The sequence below is a fragment of the Engraulis encrasicolus genome, chromosome 16 (genome assembly GCF_034702125.1).
Source record: "Engraulis encrasicolus isolate BLACKSEA-1 chromosome 16, IST_EnEncr_1.0, whole genome shotgun sequence".
In the NCBI taxonomy this organism is placed as follows: domain Eukaryota; kingdom Metazoa; phylum Chordata; class Actinopteri; order Clupeiformes; family Engraulidae; genus Engraulis; species Engraulis encrasicolus.
In genome coordinates this window covers 42,601,224-42,626,367 of record NC_085872.1, presented here as the reverse complement: position 1 = coordinate 42,626,367, position 25,144 = coordinate 42,601,224, and the positions used below count along the sequence as shown (strand labels likewise).

General features: G+C 44.3%; 3 protein-coding genes across 3 annotated transcripts; 1 reads left to right on the top strand and 2 right to left on the bottom strand.

The window, feature by feature from the left end:
• Window positions 1-1,444: 1,444 nt before the first annotated feature.
• LOC134466604 (leucine-rich repeat-containing protein 19-like) lies at window positions 1,445-4,659 on the top strand. The gene is made up of 5 exons (XM_063220498.1): window positions 1,445-1,549; window positions 1,924-2,044; window positions 3,775-3,872; window positions 3,990-4,070; window positions 4,226-4,659. The coding sequence occupies exons 3-5, from the start codon at window positions 3,779-3,781 to the stop codon at window positions 4,654-4,656; spliced, it is 606 nt and encodes a 201-aa protein (XP_063076568.1). The 5' UTR covers window positions 1,445-1,549; window positions 1,924-2,044; window positions 3,775-3,778; the 3' UTR covers window positions 4,657-4,659.
• A 1,400-nt stretch (window positions 4,660-6,059) lies between these two features.
• tmem125b (transmembrane protein 125b) lies at window positions 6,060-6,737 on the bottom strand. Its single transcript, XM_063220000.1, has one exon. It carries the CDS (start codon window positions 6,735-6,737, stop codon window positions 6,060-6,062), a length of 678 nt encoding a protein of 225 aa, XP_063076070.1.
• Window positions 6,738-9,632: 2,895 nt separating this feature from the next.
• cfap57 (cilia and flagella associated protein 57) lies at window positions 9,633-23,752 on the bottom strand. The gene is made up of 23 exons (XM_063219680.1): window positions 23,646-23,752; window positions 23,256-23,432; window positions 22,712-23,025; window positions 22,221-22,477; window positions 21,699-21,870; window positions 21,135-21,287; window positions 20,582-20,721; window positions 20,048-20,213; window positions 19,375-19,488; window positions 18,811-19,023; window positions 17,755-17,928; window positions 17,298-17,459; window positions 16,685-16,840; window positions 16,219-16,312; window positions 15,605-15,795; window positions 14,715-14,888; window positions 14,138-14,296; window positions 13,727-13,870; window positions 13,093-13,209; window positions 12,631-12,765; window positions 11,896-12,039; window positions 11,352-11,544; window positions 9,633-10,007 (listed from the first exon to the last, which is right to left on the bottom strand). Exons 2-23 carry the CDS (start codon window positions 23,407-23,409, stop codon window positions 9,898-9,900), a joined length of 3,636 nt encoding a protein of 1,211 aa, XP_063075750.1. The 5' UTR covers window positions 23,410-23,432; window positions 23,646-23,752; the 3' UTR covers window positions 9,633-9,897.
• Window positions 23,753-25,144: the final 1,392 nt, after the last annotated feature.

The window sequence follows — 25,144 nt, the reverse complement described above, 5'->3', positions numbered from 1 at the left end:
CATCAAGAGCGCTCAGCTTTTTCCTCTCTCTCAACTGTGTGGCAATCAGGGGACAGGGACCAAAAACCATCCCGGACATGTTTGTCCTCCTCAAAACCCCAACAGCATCAGCTCCTGAGGACTGGCGGCTTACAGAGAAATGCCCTGCATGACCAGGGATCAGTGGTCCCTGACTCAGGGAAAAGGGAGACCCAGAATTGGTTTCTGATGTATAAGGTGGGAGGGCCATTCATATGAATCCCTCTTGGGCCCAGGCAAAGCTGTCAGCGGCCCTACATGTGACCATGGATGCCGTGGATGTTTGAGGCTTTTGAGTACTTTACTCAAGTACTTTACTTTTATCTTATTTATTGTTTTTTTTTTTTAATTGTCTTCTGGAAAGAGGGACTGGTCTGATTGATTTTTTTTTATACCTGTTACCGTGACAAAGAAAATATAGCCTCTTCTACATATATAGGGTTCTTAAACCTGAGGAAGAGCAACAACCCAAGTGCTCAGTGACACCTGCTGGGCTGCCTTTGAACAACAGGTTTTGGTGTTGGATTGTCTCCCAGAACACCAAGTTGTTCTGCACAGGCATAACGTTAAATAAAAACACACACTTCCATATTAACCATTTGTATTGCATTGGCTCTTGGGTAAAACATTGTCATTAACAGCACATGATTTATTTGTGATCCAATAAACCCAGCTGAAAGGTTGGCTGAATTGCAGTAGGAAGAATTGAACATGTAGGCCTGGCCTACAATATATATATATATGAAGAGTTGAGATGCAAAACCCCCTAACTCCATTTCTGAAGACCTGCACTTTTATATGTTTAGGAGAACCCCGTTGTTGGTTTAGTTTACATTCATGTACTTGATAATACATATAAATAGTTATATTACATAAATAAAATCTAAAAATATGCAATTTTGATAGCTTTGTATTAAATAAAAATGAATTAAGATTATTTTCTGAAAAGGCACTTTTCTCTTCAACTACAACTCTTCATATATATATATACACCATGTGACTCTCTTCTCTAGCAATTATTTCCCTCTTGTTCAAAGAGCTGGATGGCAGTGCATCCACCCAGGAATCTCTACTTCTAAAACTTTAAAAACTTTTTTTTGTCTTTTATGACTTTATTGATGATAGGACAGTGTGAGACGTGGACAGGAAACGGATGGGGAGAGAGACGGAGAGAGAGAGGTCGGCAAATGACCGGGGCTGGGAATCGAACTCAGGTCAACCGCATGGTAGACGAGTGCCCTACCGGTTGGCAACGGCAGGGCCTCCACCACGGTCTCTGTATACACTTCCTGCTACTTGAGACATGGAGGAGGCTGTGCCCAAGAATGAAGGAATGGTTTCTTATGCTGTAAAAGTTACACATTAACTCAGCTCCCCTCAGTCATCCGATTCCCATTTCCTTCAACCTTTGCACAACATGCTTACATATTATGTTCTCTCTCCAAGCTTAACCAATTAAGACAAAAAATATTGTTTCATAATGTGTTGACTTTCAAAGGTGAAACAGTGGATTACCTGCAGCAACATTTTGGTATGTAAAATGTATTCAAGTAGAAAGGGCACTTACAAATGTTACTATGAGATCCAATGTCTGAGATACATCACATGATACTCATGTGACTGCTCGTAATGGTAAACATTGCATTTAGCAAATAAAGCACATTATGGAGGTATTTATTATATTAGCCTATTTTATTACAAGGCTAATGTGTTGATAAGTGCAGCTTTGGTCAGAGTAGAAAAGGAATGACTAGAAGTATAGGGCATATGAGCTGGGAATTGAGTTGTTTGGTTAAGGTGTCTAAGACGGAGAAATATCAAATGTCAAATGAAAGCATAATTTGTTGGCTTTTCGTGACAAGCTTTGTGCTTACTGCTGCATGCTCTGTCTGGTTATTTTTCCAGTTGCAGTATGTATTTCTGAAGCTCATGATACGGTTGCCATTGGAAGCAAGAAACAACATCATCAATCTGCTTGACAACTTGAACTTGGAAAAGTCTTCAGTGCCGGAGGTCAAAAACACAAGTAAAGTCTGTCTCTCTATCATAATAAAAATACAAGGTTACATGGGTTACACCACAGGACAACGGGGTCTCTTTAAAACTATGTTTTTCCATAACTCTTAACAACATCTGTGCACATTGAATAGAATCATATGCATGTGTACTCAAGGCTTTATGAACAGTGGTTCCTTGTTGAGATAGAAAAGTGTATTTTAGAGTATAGGACACTTATTTTTATCAGAGTATAAAGATGTGCACATGTATCCATTATGCATGAAAATTATACTTTTGGTTTTGAGGTTACTCAGAAATAACTGTCTTAGAAGTAGAGACACGTTAGATTTATGTTCATTCACACCACATATTATATGAATGTGTGATAGAATGGACTCAAACACTTCACCTATGGCAGGAAGAGATACATCCAGGATCAAAAAATGAGAATAAATTCTCTGACTAAGGCACTCCAAATTAAAATGTCTTTATTTATATGACAGGTCCTACATGGACATATTACATATTAATATGTCCATGCAGGACCTGTCATATAAATAAAGACATTTTAATTTGGAGTGCCTTAGTCAGAGAATTTATTCTCATTTTTGATCCTGGAAGTACTATACCTTGGACTAAAGAGCACCCAAACCCAAGAAGCCAACAAACTATCTGGATAAGAGCACGCCATACTCCACAAACAGGAAGAGATACATGTTTGGCCAAGACAGGCAGGGATCTGTAACCATTCAAAGACCTACAGTATAAACCACTTAAAAGTAAAGTATTTAAGACTGGAATTTACAGCATGGTGGTGAGCTTCCCATTAAACCTGTAATATTCTGACCTTAATCACACTTGAGCAAGAGACGGAACAAAACAAGGCAATCAGGACTTTCTGAGAGATAATGTTAACAATGTCACTACAATCTATACCAGGTGTCACCAACGTTGTGCCCGCGGGCGCCAGGTAGCCCTCCAGGAGCTTCTGAGGTGCCCACCAAGGATGTTGATAAACAGTGACGACTACCACATTTTAGTCACAGTTAATGCTTTTCTTGATGATTAAACATGAGATTATTTATTCTTTATAACCTATAAGTAAATTATCATTCAATAATAGTGTGATTTGAGAATGATGCCAAGACATCAGTAGAGGATTTTGAACAAAAGTGGCCCTCGGGTAGTCCTCAGAAGCCCCCGCGTAGCCCTCGGTAGCCCTCAAACCCAAAAAGGTTGGGGACCCCTGTCTATACCCTACAGTACAACATTTTACTAGACCTTTATTGAAGATTACTATAGCCTGCGGCAATTTTTTGGGAAACCATTTTCAGGATCTCTTTAGAGAGTCTTAAGGAATGGTATAACTGTGGGGATCATTCTGTCAGGTTGAAGCTCAACATAAATTATGACTATGTTTTTCTCAGCACATTCAAGTCAAGGGATTACAAAACAATATGCATACAGCAGGCTTACTCTGGAATGCAGGACGTGACACACTTATGGGTGAAATGATACCTCAAAAATAGACCCTGACAAATACTCCCCACATCCTTGCTGCACACACATGCACACGCACACACACACACACACACACACTCACAACCACAACCACAATCACACACACACACACACACACACACACACACACACACACACACACACACACACACACACACACACACACACACACACACACGTGTGTGCTGGTTAAACAAAATGGACCGAAAAATTAAGATTATGTTATTGTATTTACAGGAAGATGTGGAGAGGATGTCCTTACCGGTGCCTCAGGATGGCACTTATTGGGGTACTCATGTGGCAAAGCCCAAAAGCACAGTGCTCAAATATTAAAGGTAAGGATCCACCATGTCCATCCCTTAACCATCACACTAACATGGTCTAATGGTTGATTAATGGCAGAGTGACAGTCTATATTGATTAGTCTCTTTTGTGTGTCAATTGTGCATCAGAAGATGCAACTGAAAACACCATCAGAGTATTCCAAAGAAATCTCCTGGAAGATAGCAGCCAGTCTGGGAACGACACAGCAGGTAAGCACCTTATAAGCACACAGTTCTCTCTCTCTCTCTCTCTCTCTCTCTCTCTCTCTCTCTCTCTCTCTCTATCTCTCATACTCTCTACTGTTATGTTCCCAATGTGTCAATGTCAACAACATCCCTTTTCTGTTGTGCGTGGCTTCTGGAAGTCGACCCAGGCAGTAACGCGGGCTCCTGGCCATACCTGCTGGCCGCTCTTCTCACCATGATCGCCGTGCTCCTCTTCATCTTCATGGCTGTCAAGTTACGACTCTTCCAGCGCTACCTGGCCAGCTACCGCCACATGCTCCTGCAAGAGGGCGACACCGCCAGCCAGTGCGAGCCGCGAGGCCTTGAGGTTGAGGTGGGTTTCGCCCCCTCCAGCGTGATGGAGAGGGTTCCCCCGCGCCGCCGCGGCCCCCTGGAGCCTGACGATGACGACGACGGGTTCATCGAAGATAACTACATCCAGAGTGGGGAGAGAGAACGGGTGGAGAGGGAGAGAGAGCAGGAGAGGCGTACAGCAGGGGACGATAGTGATGATGATGAGCTGGACCTAGACCAGTATGAGCTGGACCTAGACCAGTTCACCATTGGATGAGATCAAATTAAAGGGGGGGGGGGGGGTCCCCTCAAGGGCTGACAATGCTGGTGCATTGATTTGCTTGCCTGTTGCTGTTTGTTTTTCTTTTTATCTTTTTTTTTTAAAGAGTGTGACTATTTATATCTGAGAATGGATGGAGTCAGCCTATGTCAGTATCCTTTTTCAGACATTTAACATATGCACATCCCTGGCCAAGAATACTATACTGTATATTGTATTTCAATTGTGTCGTACACATTGTTGCTGATCAAAAAATGATTTTCATAACAAATTCAGTCAAGCAGTTAATACATTTTAAGACTGTTAAAGGGACAGTTTGGTCAATTTCAACATGCAGTTGGAATGCTCACACTACCCTGGACTTGTCAGTGCCTGAGATTTTTTTTTCTTTTTCTTCAGCCGTTTCCGAGATCCTAGTCATTGTAATGGGGGCAGCTCTTTGTTTACATTTCAAAAAAACATTTTTATTTATTCCCAAAAACATCCAAAAGGTTATAAAACATCAGCAGACAACTAGCAAATAGCAGTACCTTTTGGGAAAATATTTGTAGTTGGCCTATGTTTAATTTTTTAAAAATGTAAACAAACGCTGCCCCCATTAGAACTGCTCATATCTTGGAAAGGGCTGAGCCGAAAAATGTGGCATCACCAGGTACTGACAAGTCAAGGGTAGCGTGACTGTTGAATATGGTCTCAGACCCATGTGCATGTACTGTACATAATGTGTATCCCCTATTTGTAAAAATGAACAAAAATGAATGAAGAGACGTTGCTTCAGTCTGTTAAATTTGTTTCATAAAGTACTTCAGGAAACATATGCATATCTCCTGGATTTGTAATCCAACTGCAGACCAGGAAAAGGCCTCTCTGAAATGGAATCTCTGCCTTTAATGACTCATTGGTGATGGTTGGAGTGTGATGTGCTTCCATTAGTGTCTGATGAGGAAACAACCGTTTTGAGGACCGTCAGAACAGAAAAGCAGATAAGAGGAAGATGTATTCCTCTTCTTCCTCACTAAGTAATTCCTCAACACTTTTCCTCTCCTCTTGCTGCATGTCCTCCTTCATCCCCATGCTCCATCTCCTCCTCTCATGGGGCGCATCCCAATATGTGACCTTGCCTCCTCCACTTGCGCTTGTCTCCTCGCCCCGCCTCCTGGCCCCTCCTCCGTGGAGAAAACGATAAAGTTTCCCAGCTGTCAGCCTAGCCACAACAACTTTTGAGGGACTGTTTTTCATTCACCATAACAATTGCAAACGAGAAAAAGACTCTATAATTGAGCTTTTGCAAGATATTGAAATATAATGCTGTTGTCAGTGATGTCATCATGACGAGAAGCGAGTGGAGGAGGCAAGTGGAGGAGGCAAGGTCACATATTAAAACGCACTCATGCAGTCACTCATATCAAACTGGCCTGGCTAGAGGCAGAGTCCCTCCATGGCTGTGGGTTGGGGCCCGTGCTGACGGTGTACACCCGCACTCGTCTCCGCCTGCCGCGCCTCCTCCTCCTCCTCACGTCCCTCCGCATCTGCCACGCCGCCACAGTGGAGTACACCCCTACGCCCAGCACCACAGTGCCCCCGCAGGCCAGGAGGACCACCCCTGACAGCAGCATGTCCTGCTCCCCCAGCCCCAGCAGGGTGCCTCCACACACGGCCACCCCAACCCCAGCGGCCAGCAGCAGTGCCGGGTCCATCCGGCCGCCGGTGCGGAGCAGCTCCACGCGCCTCCGGCTGCGCACGCAGCCCATGTCCTGCACGGCAGAACTGAGCAGCTGCTTCAGGAGGACGGCCAGCGCCAGCAGGCAGAGTGTGGAGCCCACGCCCAGACGCCAGGCGGCCGAGCGGCCCGACGCGGAGGAGGCCGTGGAGAGGAGGCCGATGCCGCCCAGCCCCAGGCCCAGCACCAGGCCCACGGAGGCGCCGTAGCAGAGCAGGGAGACGCGCGGCTCCCCGAACCACCAGAGCTCCACCTGCTCCTCCAGGGTGCGCCGCTGCACCCAGGCCAGCTCGGAGCTCGGGCGGGCTGGGGGGCCGGGGGCCGGCCTTGCCACGGGCAGGCGATCCATCTCAGCCATGTCTCCGCCACGGCCCACCACGACCCACCTGGATCACTGAAGGGCCTGTGAAGAGAAGAGTTGCAGGAAAACATGAGCTGCCGATCAGTCACATCATGACCAAAACAATTAACTTCATAGTACAGTATAGTATAGTATAGTATCACTGACATGTATGCATAATAGGTCAGTGTAGTATAGTTAAGCATAGAATAGTATAGTATAGTATAGTATAGTATAGTATAGTATAGTATAGTAGGATGGGATAGTATAGGCTGATATCATATAAACTATATATACTATAGTTTATATACCATCCCTGGTGTAGCATTACATATAAAAATATTGCTTTCTGTAGCATACTTAATATCTATTTGTAGTTGTAGCCCCAACATGGCAACTCACATGCATGCAACAACACACATGCCCCCACACTAATGCATGTCAACATAACAGACAAAATGAACAGAGGTGGTTTCATCAAAGTGTGAATATAACAGAGAGAAAGCAGTCTCAGAGCACTCACCTCACGAGCCTTGTGAAAGTCCCTGCACCAGTGCAGACATGGAGCCCGATAAGCCTGCTGATGAGAGAGCCTCTCTGCGCCCCTGAGCAAAGTTGCACCAAGTCCTCATGATGCGTCTCGGAGAGTAAAAAGAACTTCGTTGTAAACAGAACTTCATGTGACACGCGCCCCTGGTCAGTCGGCGTGCTCCCTGCTCAGTCAGGGAGTTCCTTGGTGTTGTCGTCGTGGTGCTCCGTCTGTGTGACAGCATATTCCATCCATCTCCTGCCTGCCCTGTCTCACTCACTCCCTCCACCGCTTTCATTGTTGGGATGTGAGCGTTTGTTGTTTGTGGGACGGTCGGTGAGTCTGTCACTTGGTCTCTGTCGGGGGGGCGAGGGGCGTGCTGTAATGGCTGGTGGTGAGAGTAGAGAGAGGGGCGTGGGTGGCAGTTTCACAGGGCCTCATGGTAGGCAGTGCCAAGCGTCAAGGGCAGCAACACAGAGCCACAGCTGTCAGGGCCATGTTGTCACTCAAATATCACTCCACAGACACAATAGCTGCAGTCTCCTTCGCGTCTGATTCCAAACGGTGAGTCTGCCGTATAAAACAACCCCCCACCATCAATGAGCACAGGCACTGCATGCACATAGAGTCTCTCTTTCACACAGGCAAACATGCAAACATACACACACACATACCGTACACAGAGAATCACACACACACACCATACTCAGAGAAACACACACAGAGAGAAACAAACACACACACACACACACTCACAGAGCACACAACATGTGGCTGCCTGGTAGGATAGTGAGTGGACTGTGTCCCGGAGAGTGACATCCTACCCAGGCATTATGGGGGACAATGGGTCATCGGATGACTGCAGCAGCGGGGGGAGGGGGAGGGCAACACACTGTCCACAGGCGGCCTGATGTCACCAGGGCCAAATAATGGCCATTTTGTCATCAGCAGGATGGTGTCAACCCACGTGATTTGTGGCTGGTCCTCTGGTTGCCCACAATGAGGGACTTTTTTGTCCTTTAAAAAAATGCTGCTGAATGATAATGAGAACATAAATCTGAAGCAGCATTTCTGCTGGATTTGTTTTATTTTATTTTAATTGTAATGATTTTTTTTTAGATTAGTGTATTTATTTATGTTTATGAAGTATATATGCTTCCATATCAATCACTATTAATGAAAAATTCAGTCAGCTTATGTTGATGACGGATACAGTCAACAGTATCTTCTCAAGACACAAGAACTACCAAGGGTAAAATTACAGGTGCACTGTGTAGGATGGTGGACAGAGTAGGTATTGCAACTATGCAACACTGACACTGTGTTGCTGCCTATTACCAGATGTAATCTATTTCCTAAATAGTAAACTAAACTTACTCTAATATGTAGATTGCTGGAAATTCGAAATGACGTACCATGTCCAATTTCCCCCTTTTCATGTTTGAAAAGTGCAATTTTCCAAGTCATAATGAATACCTACAATTTGATCGTGGTGGTGTTTGTGGAAAACGTAACATTTCAGAATGGGCAACATGAATTCTGGAAATACTCTACTTTAAAATTCACACAGTGCACCTTTAAGTACTGTGCGTGTTGAGTTACCTTAGCACCATTTCCAGCTGCATCCGACGCAGCTGCCTCAACTATCCATGTTTTTTTATGTAAAAATTCTATATTCTGAGGTCGGGCTGTGTATCTGTGATAGCTGTTATGCCCTCTGGGACCAGTGCCATTAGCTAGTCAATTAACCTTGACACAGCAGTTCGAGGCTCCATTAGTGAACTAAATGTTTGACCTTTTCATGCACCAGTACAACAACTAACAGTGCAGGCACACGCACGCACACACACACACGGCTTACACAGGAGAATTTGATCTAAAGAGCATAAGTATGAAACAAATGTACTCAAACATTTAGTCTTAAAATGGCTTTTAATATCAGTTTGTGGAGTATGGCGTGCTCTTATCCAGATTGTTTGTTGGCTTCTTGGGTTTGGGTGCTCTTTAGTCCAAGGTATAGTACTTCCAGGATCAAAAAATGAGAATGAATTCTCTGACTAAGGCACTCCAAATTAAAATATCTTTATTAATATGACAGGTCCTACATGAACATATTAAAAACAAGGCCCACGCGTAGCGGCATGAGTGCCTTCTTCAGGGCAGTAACACGAAAAAGGCACTCATGCCGCTACACGTGGGCCTTGTTTTTAATATGTCCATGTAGGACCTGTCATATTAATAGACATTTTAATTTGGAGTGCCTTAGTCAGAGAATCCATTCTCATTTTTTGATCCTGAATGGCTTTTAATAGCCATAATAAAGTCAGTGAAATTGACACGGTAATGGAAAACTTGCATTAAAAAACAAAAACAAAACAAATCTGTCCGATTTCATTAGAAAAACATTTATTTACATATTACACTACGAGACTAATTTTAACATCTTTGTTTCTTATCCTCTTATCCAAGTAAATTGAATCAGTTATCACAGTACATATTTCTGAGTGTGTGCCATAATACACTTGCTACACTAATCAGATTTAATTTCATGTGCTCCCCCTAATATTCATATGCTGGATAATAATTCATACTCTGGCTAATATTTAAAAAATAAGAGAGAATAAAGTGTATCCTCCACAGCCGACGTATTCAGGTGGCCAGAGCGGGCAGCTTGGTGTTGCTGGTGGGGGTCCGCAGGGCGAGGCACTCCTCTTCCTCCAAGTTAAGGCGTGGGATGAGGCCCTCAAAGGATGCTCTCACTGCAAAAACAAACAAACAAACAAAACCCATAGAATCCTGTTACATTGCATTGAATCACATAAATGTCAAGAATGGTGAAGATTCAATGCTTAACCACATCAAGGACTTAAAGGGACACTGTGTGAGAGTTTTATTTCCAGAATTCATGCTGCCCATTCACTAATGTTACCTTTTTCATGAATACTTACCACCACCATCAAATTCAAAGTATTCATAATGACTGGAAAAATTGCACTTTTCATACATGAAAAGGGGGATCTTCTCCATGGTCCGCCATTTTGAATTTCCAGAAATAGCCATTTTTAGCTGCAAAAATGACTGTACTTGGACCATAGTAGAAAATATGTGTTTATTACTTAGTAAACTTTCATGTTAAGATCAAATTTGGCAATTAGCAGCATAGTTGCAGTACCCTTTTTGTCCATTTCCTGCACAGTGTCCCTTTAAAGGCCAACTTCCGATAAAACTCAGTTTTACTCACTCCTTTCGAAGATCGGACGGTCACCCCAAGTTAAACTCACTTGCAAGGCTCTCATAGCGGTGCGTCAACTCTCCTGGCTGTGTTTCCCGGTGTTTCCCAATTTACATCAATAATGCAGAGAAACGAGCGAATCACGAAAGCCTGTCTGTGTTTCGTCACGTCGAAAGAAGGCGTTGCCCACAAAGGTTTATATCGACCCATTTATCTAAAAACATGTCGAGTAATTTTTTTCTGCTTGTTTTCAAAACAAGCAACGTCTGGTGGTCCGAAACATAGCTTAGCTTAGCTATCAGCTGGTTGCTACTCTCAGGTACACACACAGCACAAAGCCTCATACATAAAGCCTGCTCACTCCGGTTGCTCCGTGCCTACAGCTCGCCTAGGGGTCGCTGTCGAAAGAGCACAGCCCTGAATGGAGCCTGCACGCCTCCGTTGGCGCCCCTATAGTGCAGTACCATCCGGGGAAGTGGCGACTCTGTTTCCCCTTACATTCTCTCCCAAGGCTGGAGGACTGAGCCAATCAGAGACGCGTTTCTTTGAGAGCAGGAGGAGTGAGCCAATCAGAGACGCATTTCCACGAGAAACACGGAACACTCTCTCGTTTCTCCACAAGCCACCTTGCCAGCTTGCAAAAACGTCTTGAAACAAAGCAACCAGAACGTTTTTTAAAACAGGACCAACGCGTAACACATTCAATAACAATTGGGAACACGGCAATATTAATTAAATTACGTTGAGAGGCGATCTTTAAGAAAAATGTGATTTCACACAAAATGTACAGTCAATGCGGTGAATAGTTGCTGTGAGAGCAGTAGTTCTCTGCTGTGTGTGTTCATGTGCAAGTCATAAATGTGGAACTGACACTTGCTGTTTCTGAGAAGACTTGAGGATCCTTCCATTCCTCCTTTTTCTGAGTGGCATTTGCTGTCGGTCAGGCTCTTAGGCTTGCTCCTCTTGGTGATGGTGGCCTGGCACTCGTAGTCGTGGATCTGGGTTCGCAGCATACGGAGCTCCCGCCGCAGGTCGTTGATCTCTGTGATCAGTGAGACATTCTCCTGAGGGGCCACAAGTCCAGTCAAGTCAGCTTTTATTGTCAGTTTCTTCATATGCGCAGGTAATACAAGGAAATTGAAATGACTTTTTCTCTCTTATACCATGAAAGGACATAAACATACATGGGACTGACAATTACAGACTGACATCAAAGTGCAAGACACGACTAACAGTGGAAGTAACAGTGATAGTCCAATACCCATAAAATGATGACACACCACACACACTTGCTTTCTGCCGCAGGACCACTGAAGGTAGCACAAATGCTTGATTCATGTATTCATATTGGGAGGGGGAGTTGATAACAAGGAGAACTTGTTCACAAACACACACAAAAACACAAACACACGGACCGACATAATTTTGTTGCTCTCTGTGCGGTGTACGTCGGCATCTTTGGCCAGCTTCTTCTTGAGTGAGGCCACATTCCTCTCCAGGTGCTCCCTCTGCCGGCAGTACTCTCGCTCGATGTCCTTGTCCGCACCCACTATCTCGACCTACAACAGGAACATGTTTCAAATTCCCTCCACGCAGTGAATGTTGACGATTATGCCCACTGTTGTAGGTAAGTCACTTTGAATTTTAAAAAAAAGAGAAAACAACAACATTCACTAAAATAGTGCTTCAGCTCACAAAGGACACACATGCCCCATGCCAACCACAACCATAATATCCATATCCAGACAAAATACAGGAAGAGGCATACATAGAATGTGAAATGTCTTTTGGTATATGAACACCTCCAGGCGTGGGCCGACCACGGTGGCACCTGAGAGAGGGACGGAACCATTGCGATACTCCGCCCCCAACAATATCTCATAAATGGCCAATTACCGCTATTAGCATTTGTAAAAACAATTTTTTTTAGATACTCTGTGGTTTTTTTTCGCGAGGGGGCAGAGCTGCAGTGGGGTTGGGGTGCTAGGGGGGACGTTGGCCAGGGCGCCAATCATCAGCCCAGTAAATTACAGCATTGGCTTTGTGGCGAAGAGGTCCATGAATGACGCTGTGCTGAGTCATCATGGCACTGTGTGGGCTGTGGTGGGTGGAGGGTACAGCTACAGTGCTGTAGGTGTGCACAGACTCACCACATCGCTCTGCTGCACGTAGTGCTCGTACAGCTCGCGGATGCTGTCCTTCAGCTTTCTGGGCTCCTGGATGAACAAGACACAGTGGTGCAGCTCCCTCTTGAAGCTGTGTACCAGGGACTCCACATCCTTCACCTGGGTGACCAATACACACACACACACACACACACATGCGCACGCACACACACACACACACAAACACACCTCATCAGCCGATAAACAATACAGCCTCAGACTCTGCAAAGGAGATCTAATTGCCTAGCCGCATCGACCCAGATCGGCCTTCATGAACTTGATTCGATGTGGGTCTATGAAGGCTAGGCAATTACATATTAAATTGTCACCTATATAGTGTATATAATTGCAGTACTTCATGTGATTGCTACATTGTCTTCAGCAGCAAAAGCATAATGACCAAGCAGAGCAGAGCAGACTGAAAGGAACATGCCTATTCAAACTCACCCTCCTCATCTCCTTGTGCAGCTCTCTGTCTGTAACCTTCACCTTAAGCTTCAGTTCAGAGTTGTTCAACTCCAGCTGTGTGTTCTTCTTATGGAACTTATCCAGTTCAGTTTCCATCTGCCAGGAAGAAATTAAACCGATTCATGTTCGCTGTTAGAGCTGCAAGTATTTTCTTAAAAGGCGATTAGGCTTATTACTTCAAAAGAAAGAGGTTTACTGCACACTTTCTTGACTTAATGCTCATTTGTTCAGAGTGAACAACGCGCTTCGCTGTCGTGCGTCATCAGCCATGCCTGAGCGAACCTGATGACACACAGAGGCGAAACCCGCTGTTCGCTCTGAATAAACGAGTGTCAAGTCAAGAAAGTGAACGGAAAACTTCTTTCTTCTGAAGTATTGAACACTCCTGCGTTTACCAGCAACTAGAAGCTGTGCATGGAACTTTGAGCTGTTGGCTATTAGGCTGTTGTTTGTATTGTATGAAGAAACAAGCGATTACACTATGTCGTAACAAGCCGACCTGATGAAGATTTAATTACTAATGTCAAACAACTATCCTCTGAACATAGAGGCAACTGTGGAAGTGAAATATTTTAAAAACACATTATTTGACAGACAGGATTGCGTTACGCACCTCTAGGATTTGCTCTTTCATTTCTTTGATGTCATTCTCCCGGGGCTCAATCTGTTTCTTTAGCTCTTTGATCTTGTAGTCTAGTACGAATTTGAACTTTTCAAGCTCCTGATTCTTCTTCTTCAGTTCATATATTCTCTTTTCCTGAATATGAGACAAGTTAATTGATTTAGAAATGTTAAAATTTAACAACAAAGGTTTATGTGAGGTATGAAAATACTTCAAATTGTGTAAACAGTTGCATTGTTTTGCCATTGCCAATGTCTGCAACCAGTCTCATAATCATTCATTATTTACTAGCGTATATAAAAGTCATAATGATTTATTCGGACCCAAGCGGAGAGATCATGCTCCGCTCAGGTCTCAGGCCGGCGGCATACTCCTGGCGTCTCCAAGCTATGCATTGCCCACCTTGTCCTGGATGGTCTCATCTCTCTCCATGATCTCCTTCTTCAGGGTGTGGATGTCCTTCTCCAGAGATCGTGTCACAGCCTGCTGCTTCTGCATGTCCACCTTGTGTTTGTCAATGTCCATGCTGCGCTCGTCTATCTCCCGCTGCAGGCTGCTTAACTACAACAGGCAGGCTCTTCTTAGTATGTCTATATACAGTGCACAGCAGTCATACGCTCAAAGGATGTCGCATTACACTTACTCTATGATCGTTTTGGAAATAACTTTTCTTCTTATTGGAATATTGTTCAAAATGTTACTTTTAAACAGGGGTGTACTCATTATTACTGTGCACTGTATACAGGCTGTTCCATCAGCATATGTCTTTTCTATACATACACTACCGTTCAAAAGCTTGGGGGTCATCCTAATTTTTCCAGTTTTTTTTTTTTTTGCTATTCAAGTTGTAGACATCTTGACACACACACACACACACACACACACACACACACACACACACACACACACACAGGTTGGGTCAATGTTGATTCTGAAACAGTTACAAACCACACTGTTTACCGAAAAATACCAAACTCACCTTCTTTTTCATGATTCCCGTCTCCCCCTTCAGACAGAGGTTGATGTCCCTCTCTTCCTGCAGGATCTTCTCGTACTTGATGCGTATGCACTGGATCTCCTGGTCACCGTCCTCCTCAATCTGGGTCTTGGTCTCCTCAAACTCCCTCAACTGCTGCCTGGCATCCTCCTGACACTGGGGCAACCAGAGCACACTAATCGATTACAGTGGTGTAGTTTACTTTTGTATTTGTGCTATTCTAAATAATAGATCAATCAATTTTAGGTGGGTATACTGAAATCCCTGAAATTTTGAGGTGGGTATAGTGCGTATACCGGCATTTTACTACACCACTTATTGAATAGCCTCCCCTCTCCAAACCACACAATGGATGGCTTAGCTACTTTGGCAGAAATCTAACTCTTCCTTCCTTCCATTACATTACTTATGAAATGTACATTTATGCCTCTTTTCCACTGCCGGTTTTCTGGTAGGCCTACAGCTCGACGGAGCGCGACTCGGCCGCCACATTTTGCTTTACGATTGAGCTGCGTCGTGCCTATTCGAAAAGCAAAAAGTGGCTGCCGAGTCGCGCTGTGTCGAGCTGTAGGCCTGTAGGCAAACGCCAATTACACGCTGAAGAAGGGCTCTGCCCAAAACGTTTGTGGGCGAATAAACAAAGAAGAAATCTGAAGAGTGCTGTCCTTCGCTTCATTCATTCATTTATGTTTTTTGTGGGATTCAGCACCCAGTTTAGAAGTGTTAAATTAGCCTATTTAGTCGATAGTGTGAGCGCGTCTTCTCCATTTTTCGAGCTGGTAGGCCTACCAGAAAAACGGCAGTGGAAAAGAGACATTAGTTTGCCCACAGCCGTGTGCTCTGGCCGTGTCCTGTACCCGTCCAGTCCGTACCTGCGTGAGCACCTGCTGCCTGTCCTGCTGCTTCATCTCGTAGCTGCGTGTCAGCTCCTGCAGGGCCTTCTGCTTGCTGCGCTCCTTGGTCTGCAGCTGCTGCTCATAGTCCTCCTGCATGCGCTGGCACTTCAGCTGGAGCTCGTGGTACTTCTCGTACTCCAGCATCAGCTTCTGGTTGCTTGTCGACTCTGTGGGGTGTGGTCAGAATGTGAGTGAGTGGGAAGTTTTATCTACCATCCATACCATTCATGCATACGTTACACTGTTACGTTTTTCGTTTTTGCTTTCAAATGACGTTCTATTTTTATACATAAATAATGAGTAACTTCTATGTTGTCTATGTTTTTTTTTATTAGTCTCAACCAGGGTCTCCACCATGGCATATTTCAAGAGACCTGCACATTTTTCCAACCACGTGTGAATTGTCCGAAACCACATGGTATTGCACTAATGAAATGTAGTGGTTAGGACAAAGTGTGTGCGTATAACTAGGTTAATAATGATGTGTGCATCATAGTACAGACTTAATAGACAGAGGCATAGATCTAGCCTTGTCCTAAAATAAACTTGAAAATGGATTGTGTGTCTGCTTAAACTAGAATAACACATACCAAAATCTTGCTGTTCTTTTGCAAACTTTTCATTCACATCTGTCATGGTCTCCTGGTGAGACCACTCTTGTTTCTCCATGTCAGTTTTGAGTACCTAAAGATGGAATGAAAAGACCCAAATGTTGGACAAGTGCTAATACTATAATCTTAACGGTGAACATGCAATCCCCCCCATCGTTCCACCTTGGCTGTATTGAACTTGCTGTGCTATAATAGGCAAACCCTTGTGCATTGCAAATACTCCGATTCAGATACCCACAAGGTAGGCACAAACATTGCAGCCACTTAATGTACGCCGTACCTCCAGTGGCACACGGCAATAGTCATTGGTAAGTTAACTACCATAGTATTACACCACTATGCCATAACACAGGGCCTTTAGTAATGCCCTACAACTTGGCATTCTGGTAACAGCAAATTCATAACGCGGTGTCTTAACAGGTTAATGAGTATTTGTGCACTGAACCTGGTTCCTGGTCTTCAGGGCCTCTATCTCGTGCATGAACTTCTCAGAGAGCTCTTTGATCTTCTCGTTGTAGTTCATGTCCTTAAGCCGTAGCTGGTACTCGTTCTCCATCTTCAGCTCCTCTACTCGAGTCTTCAGCTCTGTCATGATCTGATTCTGCGCAGCGGGAAATGTGCATATCAGAGGGTAAGGCCAAGATGATGTTGGTGCTTATTGTAATCAGTTGTGCATGTTTCACTTCACATCATATCGACATAAATAAATACAAATTCTGAACTCATATTTGCTGTCATCCAGGTTGTTTTTTTTTATTGTTTACTCTGTTTCAAAGTCAGACCCTCACTATCACTAGAATTACTACAGGTTCTAGTATTATTATTTTTTTTTTAAAGATCTTTTCTGGCCTTTTCAACTTTATTGATGGTAGGACAGTAGGAGGGGTTGATAGGAAGCGAATGGCGAGAGGTTGGCAAATGAGCCCAGTGTCCTACCGATAGAGCCCCAGGTTCTAGAATTACATGTAACATGATGGTTGATGGTTGTACGGAAATGTTAAGACACTAATGCGCAAAATAAAGGCAAGCTACAGGGCCTGCTGTGAGGGGCAGCTAACCTTCTCCTCCAGGTCAGACTTGGTGATGAGAATCTCCTCAGCGTAAGACACGTCTTTATCCCTCTTCAGGCCGCGGCCCTCCTTATCGATGATCTTCCACACCAGGAGGCAGCCATCTTGAGACACCGTCAGCAGGTACTGGTCATCGAAGGTGACGAGCATCTGAGGACATAAACGGAGCTCTGAGCGGATTCTGGTCACATCCTACTGGAGTCCTAATCCACCAACCCCCCCCCCCCCAGGCTTTTTGCCTTTATTTTTTACAGAACAGTGGAGGAGAGACAGGAAATGAGTGGGGAGAGTGAGACGGGGAAGGATTAGCAAATGACCCTGGCCAGAATCGAACCTAGGTCGCCGGCGCAGTAACCCAGTGCCCTACCGTTAGGCCAAGGCAGGGCCCTGGAATCCCATATTCACATACCAAACAAGCAAACGATGCCAAAACCACAGCGCTCACTTTGTTAATGGCGGACGAGTGGGCCTGGTACTCTGTCCACTCCTTCTGGACGGGGATCGGGTACTTGATGGCCCTGATGGTGCCAGTGGAGGTGCCGGTGAAGATGGTGCGTCCCGATCGGGTCATTGTGACGGCGGTGTATACGGCATCCTCTGCCAACATCTCCTTCATGATCTACAGAGACAGCAGCGACTTGGTTTGAGGATCACTACTTTCTGATTCAGCAAACTAATGGTGCATTCATGTGGTCTTCCGAAGTAGATATTATCTAGTTGCGAAGTGGTATTTACAAGTGCGTTGCGTTCATGTGCTTTTTTGATGTTGTTTACAAATTAAAGATGGCGAACCAGAGTGAGACTTTTTACTAAAACGATTGTAGACTGTTGTTCATCAGCTACAGCAAGCAAATGAATTAGGAAGTCAACGGTAAAAATGCTGTATATTTTCTGACACTGTCATTTACCATGACTTTCAACTTAGCGTTGCCATGGCGAGAGTAGAGCCAGCTGTTGTGTGCGTCATCATCTCGTAAACTCGTTTCTTAAAATTTTCTACGAGTTGTCCAGTGGTAAATACCAGAAGCGGTGGCGTTCATGTGTGCTTCGAATGTCGGCGTTTGGTATTTACGATAATTACGAGACCACATGAACGCACTAATATTGTGAAGCCACCACAATTATGTAACAGTTGATATTTGTTTTTCGTTTATTTAACATTTCAGATATTGGCTATACACGTAATGTTCTTAACAACACTTGAATAACAGTGCTGTAGCCTCTTAATGCACGCCGTACCTCCAGTGACATGTGGTAATAGACATTGAAAAGTTAACTACCATAGTACTACAACACTATGACCTACCACAGTGCCTTTAGTAATGCACTACGACTTGGTAATTGCCATTCTGGTAACAGCAAATGTATAATGCCGTGTCTTAACGGGTTAACAATAGTGCCATTGAACTTTTGGTACTCTCACTGTGATTGACTTTGAAGACAACTCTTCCTCCCACCTCTTCTACATGCACATTTAACCATCATTAAACAACGACTGTACCTGGCAGTCCTGGATTTCCTTCAAGGTATGATCTGAGCCGACAGCAAAGATGTTCTTGCCATCTGAGGATATGGCCACACTATTGTAGCTGCAGGACTTCAGCACACTCTCAGATTCTCGCTTAGCAGTCTGGGTGTTCCACTCGTACACGGCACCATCCATGCCACATGACACCAGCCGATTATCATCCATACTCCATACCAGAGACCGTACCTGTAGTGTCAAAGGGGATCAGGGTAACCAATCACAGCAGAGAAACATGATGAGTGAAGTGAAAGCCTACAGTCCCATTCAAACTACAGGTCTTTTCTATAAGTGAACAGTGTTTTTGCTTGTAAATGCTTTGCACATTGCTCAAGTTAGATCTGTGTGTTTCCGCACAGCTTCGCGAGTTCGAATGTGTGTGGAACAAGGTGGAACCACATTCATCTGGTGAGAGCCAGGTTATTGCACACTTATTACACTGTTTGATAAAAAAAAATTGTTAGACAGACACCGAATCAAGCAATATTCACGTTACATTGTGTTAATGCGCTTGCCACTTTCTCACAGAGTGTAGCTTACCTTCCCGTTGTGTCCTTTAAGATTGAGCAGATTATCGAAAGTGGTGGTGGAGTAGATGTGAATGACATTTCCATTGGCGGCAGCAAACATGTGACCTCCGTGACTGAACGCACACTGACAGCAGAGGCAACAATTACAGTCAATCATCATCAATTACAAACAGCCACTCCATCATCTGTCATGCTAATTAGCCATTTCACAGACTGCTGTGCTCTCACGTGTGTCGTGCAGTCCAGTTTAGTGATCATCAGACAGCTATTCAGTCATCTACTGCTCTTTATAATGTGCTGTTCACCTATAGTCTTAATGTTCTCCTTCTTTCATGGTCTAACAGCCATCAGTGTGTGTGTGTGTGTGTGTGTGTGTGTGTGTGTGTGTGTGTGTGTGTGTGTGTGTGTGTGTGTGTGTGTGAGCTACAGAGAGAGCGTGGGTGTGTGTATGTTGACTGATGTAAGGCTTTTTGCTATACTCAGATTTTGCTATATGCTTACTGCAATGTGCAATAATGTGTATTAGGTCTTCGTCTATGTCTTGTATCTATGTATCTATGTAAGCTGTCAGACACCGCTCGGGATTAATAAAAGTTCTCTACTGTACTCTACTATCAAAACAAACCTTAATCCCTGGTGTTTCCATCTTTGGAGTTATTTCTTATCTGTTTGCCAGCACTCACCTCTCTGGAGCCACGCACAGTGAGCTCCTTAAAGACCCGGATGTCGTCTATGAGCAGGTTCATCAGCCGGAGTTTGTCAGTGAAGCCGACCAGTATGAAGAGGCCAGAGGGGTGGAGAGCCACGCTGTAGGCCTCCTCCTGGAACTCTTTATACAGCTCCAGAACACTGAAGTCATATGACAAACGCACACACACACACACACACACACACACACACACACACACACACACACTGATTTCCCAGCATGCATATCTGTGTATTAGTCTATCACTGCATTCTGTATATACCTATCACTAGAATCAAAGGTATAATTTCTGCAAGCAAAGCTTCTAGTTATGTTAATACTCTCACAGACCCTGACGACATGGGTTGCATTCTTTTCTACTGCCATGCAGTGGAATTACATACGTTTTCTTAAGATATGTCTGATTACAGTTAATTATATTAATATTACTCATATTTATACAGCTACTAAAATAAAAATAAAAAAACCCTGAAATTTTGTTGCAAACAGGGTTGTTAGGGAAACGTACTTGGTCTCATAGTTCCATATGCGTACAGAGTGGTCTAGTGAACAGGTGGCGATGAGGGGTTTGCGAATGCAGATGGACAGGCCAGTGATGGCCTTGGAGTGGAAGGAGTGGGACAGAAACTCAAAGTGGGCTTGTTCCGACTGAAATCAACAAGAGCAGAGGAACAGAAACACACACACACTCATGTGAGAACACACACCTTACCACAAGGCCAATAAGTGCATCGTCTTTTAAGCTAAATCAATATCATCAGACTGCACACATGAATTGATACAATAAAGAAACTATGTTACAGTAAGCACACAAATAACTATGCAAACATACAGTAATAGGATGCTTTCAACAAAACATCTGCAATGTCATGATATTTGGAAAGGGTAGTGGCAAAGTCATGCAAGCAACAATCCCATAGCAGAATTGGGGGGATGGACTTGAAAGGGATTTAAAAAATAATAATAATGTGAAGTCTGGATATACATTTGATAAAACGTGCAGAAGTTAGGGTATTTTTATTGGGCGTATCTATGGTAAGTCCTGCTGGACATGGCAGTACCTTGTTGATCTCAGTGGAGGCCAGTGTAATGTTATAGAGCTGCCCTCGGTCAGTGCAGGCAGACAGGCCCTCCTCTGATGGACTGATGCACAGTGTGGTGATCTCCTGCGCCTGGGCTTGGCTCGGCTCAACGGCATACGGATCTGGAGGTATCTGATGAAGGCACCAAAAAACACACCGTCCACACTGCATGCACTACTTGGCAACCCCAGACCAGACCATGGCGTTAAATTATTAACACTTGAGTTTGTACCTGTAAGCCAATTTCAGCAGGCAGTTGTATTGCTGCTAACTCTATCCTTGACTTACCAGTGCCCAATGACACATATTTTTTTGTTCAGCCCTTTCCAAGATCCTGGTCTACTAATGGGGGCATGGTTTAGATTAGTATTAGTAGTAGACACCTCATCACAGAAATGACTTTTGCGATGATATTTGTTTGGTATTTGAGTATGTTGAGACATTTCTAATGTCAACAATACAGAAATCTTTGTATTTAGGGTTCAGGGTCACATTCTTTTAAATGGACTGAAAGTGCTCGAGTCCGTAGTTACGGCACAGTACCTTTATCTCTCTGGTCTTGCGGTACTGGTCCTTCTCCTCTGTCTTCTCAAACAGGCACACAGTGCCATGGCCGGCGGAGCAGGCAAAGCCCTTGGAGTAGGCTGTGATGGCCGCGATGCAGGGCATGCTGGGAGTCTGGGCTGCATCCTCCTCAGAGGGGTCTGTCTCCTGTCTTGTGGACGGCACAGACACTCATGGGAATCACACAACAGGCTTCAGTCTGTGCCTCACATGCATGTACTGCAATTACTGTATGTATGCAATTCCTGGTGTGGGTGTGTAAATGTGTGTTATCGTGGTTGTGGGTGGGAGGCAGCATTTAACCCAACACTGTCCACAAGCTATGAACCCAGGTAAAGAACTAAAATGAATAATAATGGGCACAGTATACAGAACTCCATCATGTGAGCTACCGTGTTTACAGTTTTACAGCTTTGTGTGTGTGTGTGTGTGTGTGTGTGTGTGTGTGTGTGTGTGTGTGTGTGTGTGTGTTTAAGAGACCAGTCAAGCAAAGGAACCGACCTGTCTGCCTCATATGAGGTCTTGGAGCTGGCGTTTATCTCCCAACGCAGGTCGCCAGATTCAAACACCAGCAGGCGACCCATGTCCGTGCCAGCAATAACACGCTCCTCTGACATCCACGTATGGGCCATAAAATTCTGTGCCTCAAACTTGGTGGAGTTGCACTGTTTCAAGGCGCCCTCTGTGTAACGGTACTGCTTGAACACGCCATTGCCACTCACACAGATCAGTGTGTTGTCATGGGGGCTGAAGCTGATCTTTAAAATGATACAGAAAATCAACCCTATGCATCAGTGGCTTGTACATACTTGAAGGTGAAAAGTGTTTGTAAGGAACAACAATGACCACAGGAACAGTGACCACCACATAAATGACGTGTGTGTGTTTGTTTGTTTGTGTGTGTGTGTGTGTGTGTGTGTGTGTGTGTGTGTGTGTGTGTGTGTGTGTGTGTGTGTGTGTGTGTAAATGACACGTTGTGCTCAGTTACTTGCCTGGTAGACACTGTTGGGGAGAGTGGTGGTCTTGACTGTGGCTAAGACATGCTGCTTCTCCCACATCCAGAAGAAAAGGGTCCAGTCAGGGGCCCCAGACTGGCCTATAAGGAACTTGGAGTCTGGGGAAAAAGCCAAGCTAACAAACTCTCCGACCGGAAGGTCTCCGCCTGTCAGCACCTTTCTCCTACGGCTCTGCTCATGGTGCATATCATACACTGTGATGGTGCCCTTCTCTGCTCGCTCTGATACGGCCATGTAACGCCGGTTGGGGCTTAAGGCCATGGCAAACATGCCCTGGCTTTTCTCTGACCCTGTTGGCACAGTGACACATGGGTATGTTCAAGCAAATCATTCCTCTACAAATAGTACCAATTATAACCAGTGTTACTTTTAACTAGTTATTAAGGTGTCAAATTGTACAATCCAAATTATTAATGTTGTCATTATTATTATTGTCCACAAAATGAAGTTCAGTTTGTATACAAATGCATTTAATGAGCTCGACACATTAGGCCTACATTAAAATAAACATTAGGCCTACCTGGGATTAATTTCTGCCATTTTTGGTCAATGTTGTAACGCACCAGATTATTTCCACATGGAAATACTACTGTTTGCTCATCCAAGTAGCAAAGATTATTGGCAACTCCAGTTCGGACCCCGAATGTGTAATGTGATTGAGCGACCACAGCCATTCTTCACTGTGTTGCAGGTGATCCTGGAAATGTAGAGACAGTCTATTTTATTTTGCGTTACGTTTACAGTATGAACACAACATGGGATACAGTGTTTGATTTTCACACTATTTATGAAATGAGTAATTATTTAAAACGGCCCATCTGATTTTCTATGCAAACTCCTGCGCCCCTATTATCTTTCCATGCTGTGCATTGCTACCAAGTAGCCAGACAAACAACATAAGCCTACATACCGACAAATTGTGATATCGTGCAGTTTCTTGGCACACAATCTTCTTGAGTCATAGATGAACAACACTGGAAATATTCCAAAGTAGGAAGGGCACCTTCAAAAATAGGTAATATCTATTATCCTATGATTGATAAAGCTGAGTACAAGAAGTTAGAGGATCCATTTAAAGTTGTCAAGGTAACCTCAAACTGACGCGCTGCCTTGGTGACGAACCTGGGTCCACACGCGTTGGGCTTTTCTTCACCACTAGAGGGAAACAAGAGAACACGAACGATCCAGATTTTTGGAGTAGCATCCAACTGCAGTTTGCAGAAGTGGGCAGGTCTGGATCTCTGAGATCCCGCCCCTCCCATTTTGGACCTCGCCCCTCCTATTTCTCCTATTATGGTAGTCTGTACAGTCCCACGCCATCCCGACGTCACCCTATTTGAGAATTTGCGCCAAATGTCTTCTCCGGCGAATGCATTGTAGCCTACACTGTATTCTATGCACACAGTTTGTATCGTGTCTCGTCGTTTGGAGTGCTAAATAAGTAGGCTAAGGGATAACGGCCGACGAGGTGACCGGTTATACGAAATTAATGGCGAGGCGGCGGCTTTGAACTTTGGCGACGCGCTCAGCGCGGAGAGAAAGTTGCCTCCGCCAAGCCATTCATTTCGTATAACCGGTCGACCTCGAAGGCCGTTATCCCGCTTATCTGCCGTTATGGTAGGGTACTTTTTAAAAATCTATTATTGTCGGTAAAGTTGTAGGAACCATGTTCTATCAAGATAGAATATTGCTGTGCTGGCGTCCAACTTGACGCGCGTTTGGTAGCCGACGCTGTGATTATTTAATTTTCCTTTGGCCCTATAGGCCTACTACGTTGGGATGGAAGTTTAAAAACAAAAACTTGCGAAGCATTTCTATGCTGAATCGACATATGTCGCATCACGCGTCTATTTCCCCCTGCTGATCATCACAGGCTAGCCACCTCAACTTCGTGCGTAAAAGAGAGAGAGATAGAGAAAGAGAGAGAGATTACCCACGATAGGGTAATTTTTAATAACTCTCCACTTTCCCCTTTCACACGTGTTCCTTCCCCACAAGAGGAGAGTAGCCCAATTTAAAAAAAGGGATGTTTTCGGATCAATAACAAAGGGAAGGCAGCGGGAAATAGCCTACATTTTAAAAACCATGGGAGTGGAGCAGATGACGAGGTGACTCGTTTCGATACAATTGATGGCGAGGCAGATGCTTAGAATTTCGGTACAGGGTATTTTTGTCATCTATTGCTAGGCCTATCTGTAAATTTGTAACCTATGAATTATGCCAACTGCAGAATAATGTATGCGCACGTAGGCTAATCGGGCGTGCCTCTATCATATGCATGTAGGCTAGTAGAACTTTCAGGGCGACAGACTTGACAACCAAATGCATGAGTGTTTATTTCCATTTACATAGAATAATTTGTCCTTGACCTTACTTTCTCTTTCATAGTAAAGGAGAAGGGATTGATCC

Coding starts and splice junctions, on each gene's coding strand:
- LOC134466604 (XM_063220498.1), top strand. CDS start 3,779: ATGTGGAGAGGATGTCCTTACCGGTGCCTCAGGATGGCACTTATTGGG. Junction 3,873..3,989: donor ACAGTGCTCAAATATTAAAG/GTAAGGATCCAC, acceptor ATTGTGCATCAG/AAGATGCAACTGAAAACACC. Junction 4,071..4,225: donor GTCTGGGAACGACACAGCAG/GTAAGCACCTTA, acceptor GGCTTCTGGAAG/TCGACCCAGGCAGTAACGCG.
- tmem125b (XM_063220000.1), bottom strand. CDS start 6,737: ATGGCTGAGATGGATCGCCTGCCCGTGGCAAGGCCGGCCCCCGGCCCC.
- cfap57 (XM_063219680.1), bottom strand. CDS start 23,409: ATGGCTGTGGTCGCTCAATCACATTACACATTCGGGGTCCGAACTGGA. Junction 17,929..18,810: donor AGGAAATCCAGGACTGCCAG/GTACAGTCGTTG, acceptor CTGTCTCTGTAG/ATCATGAAGGAGATGTTGGC. Junction 16,841..17,297: donor AGTCTGACCTGGAGGAGAAG/GTTAGCTGCCCC, acceptor CCCGCTGCGCAG/AATCAGATCATGACAGAGCT.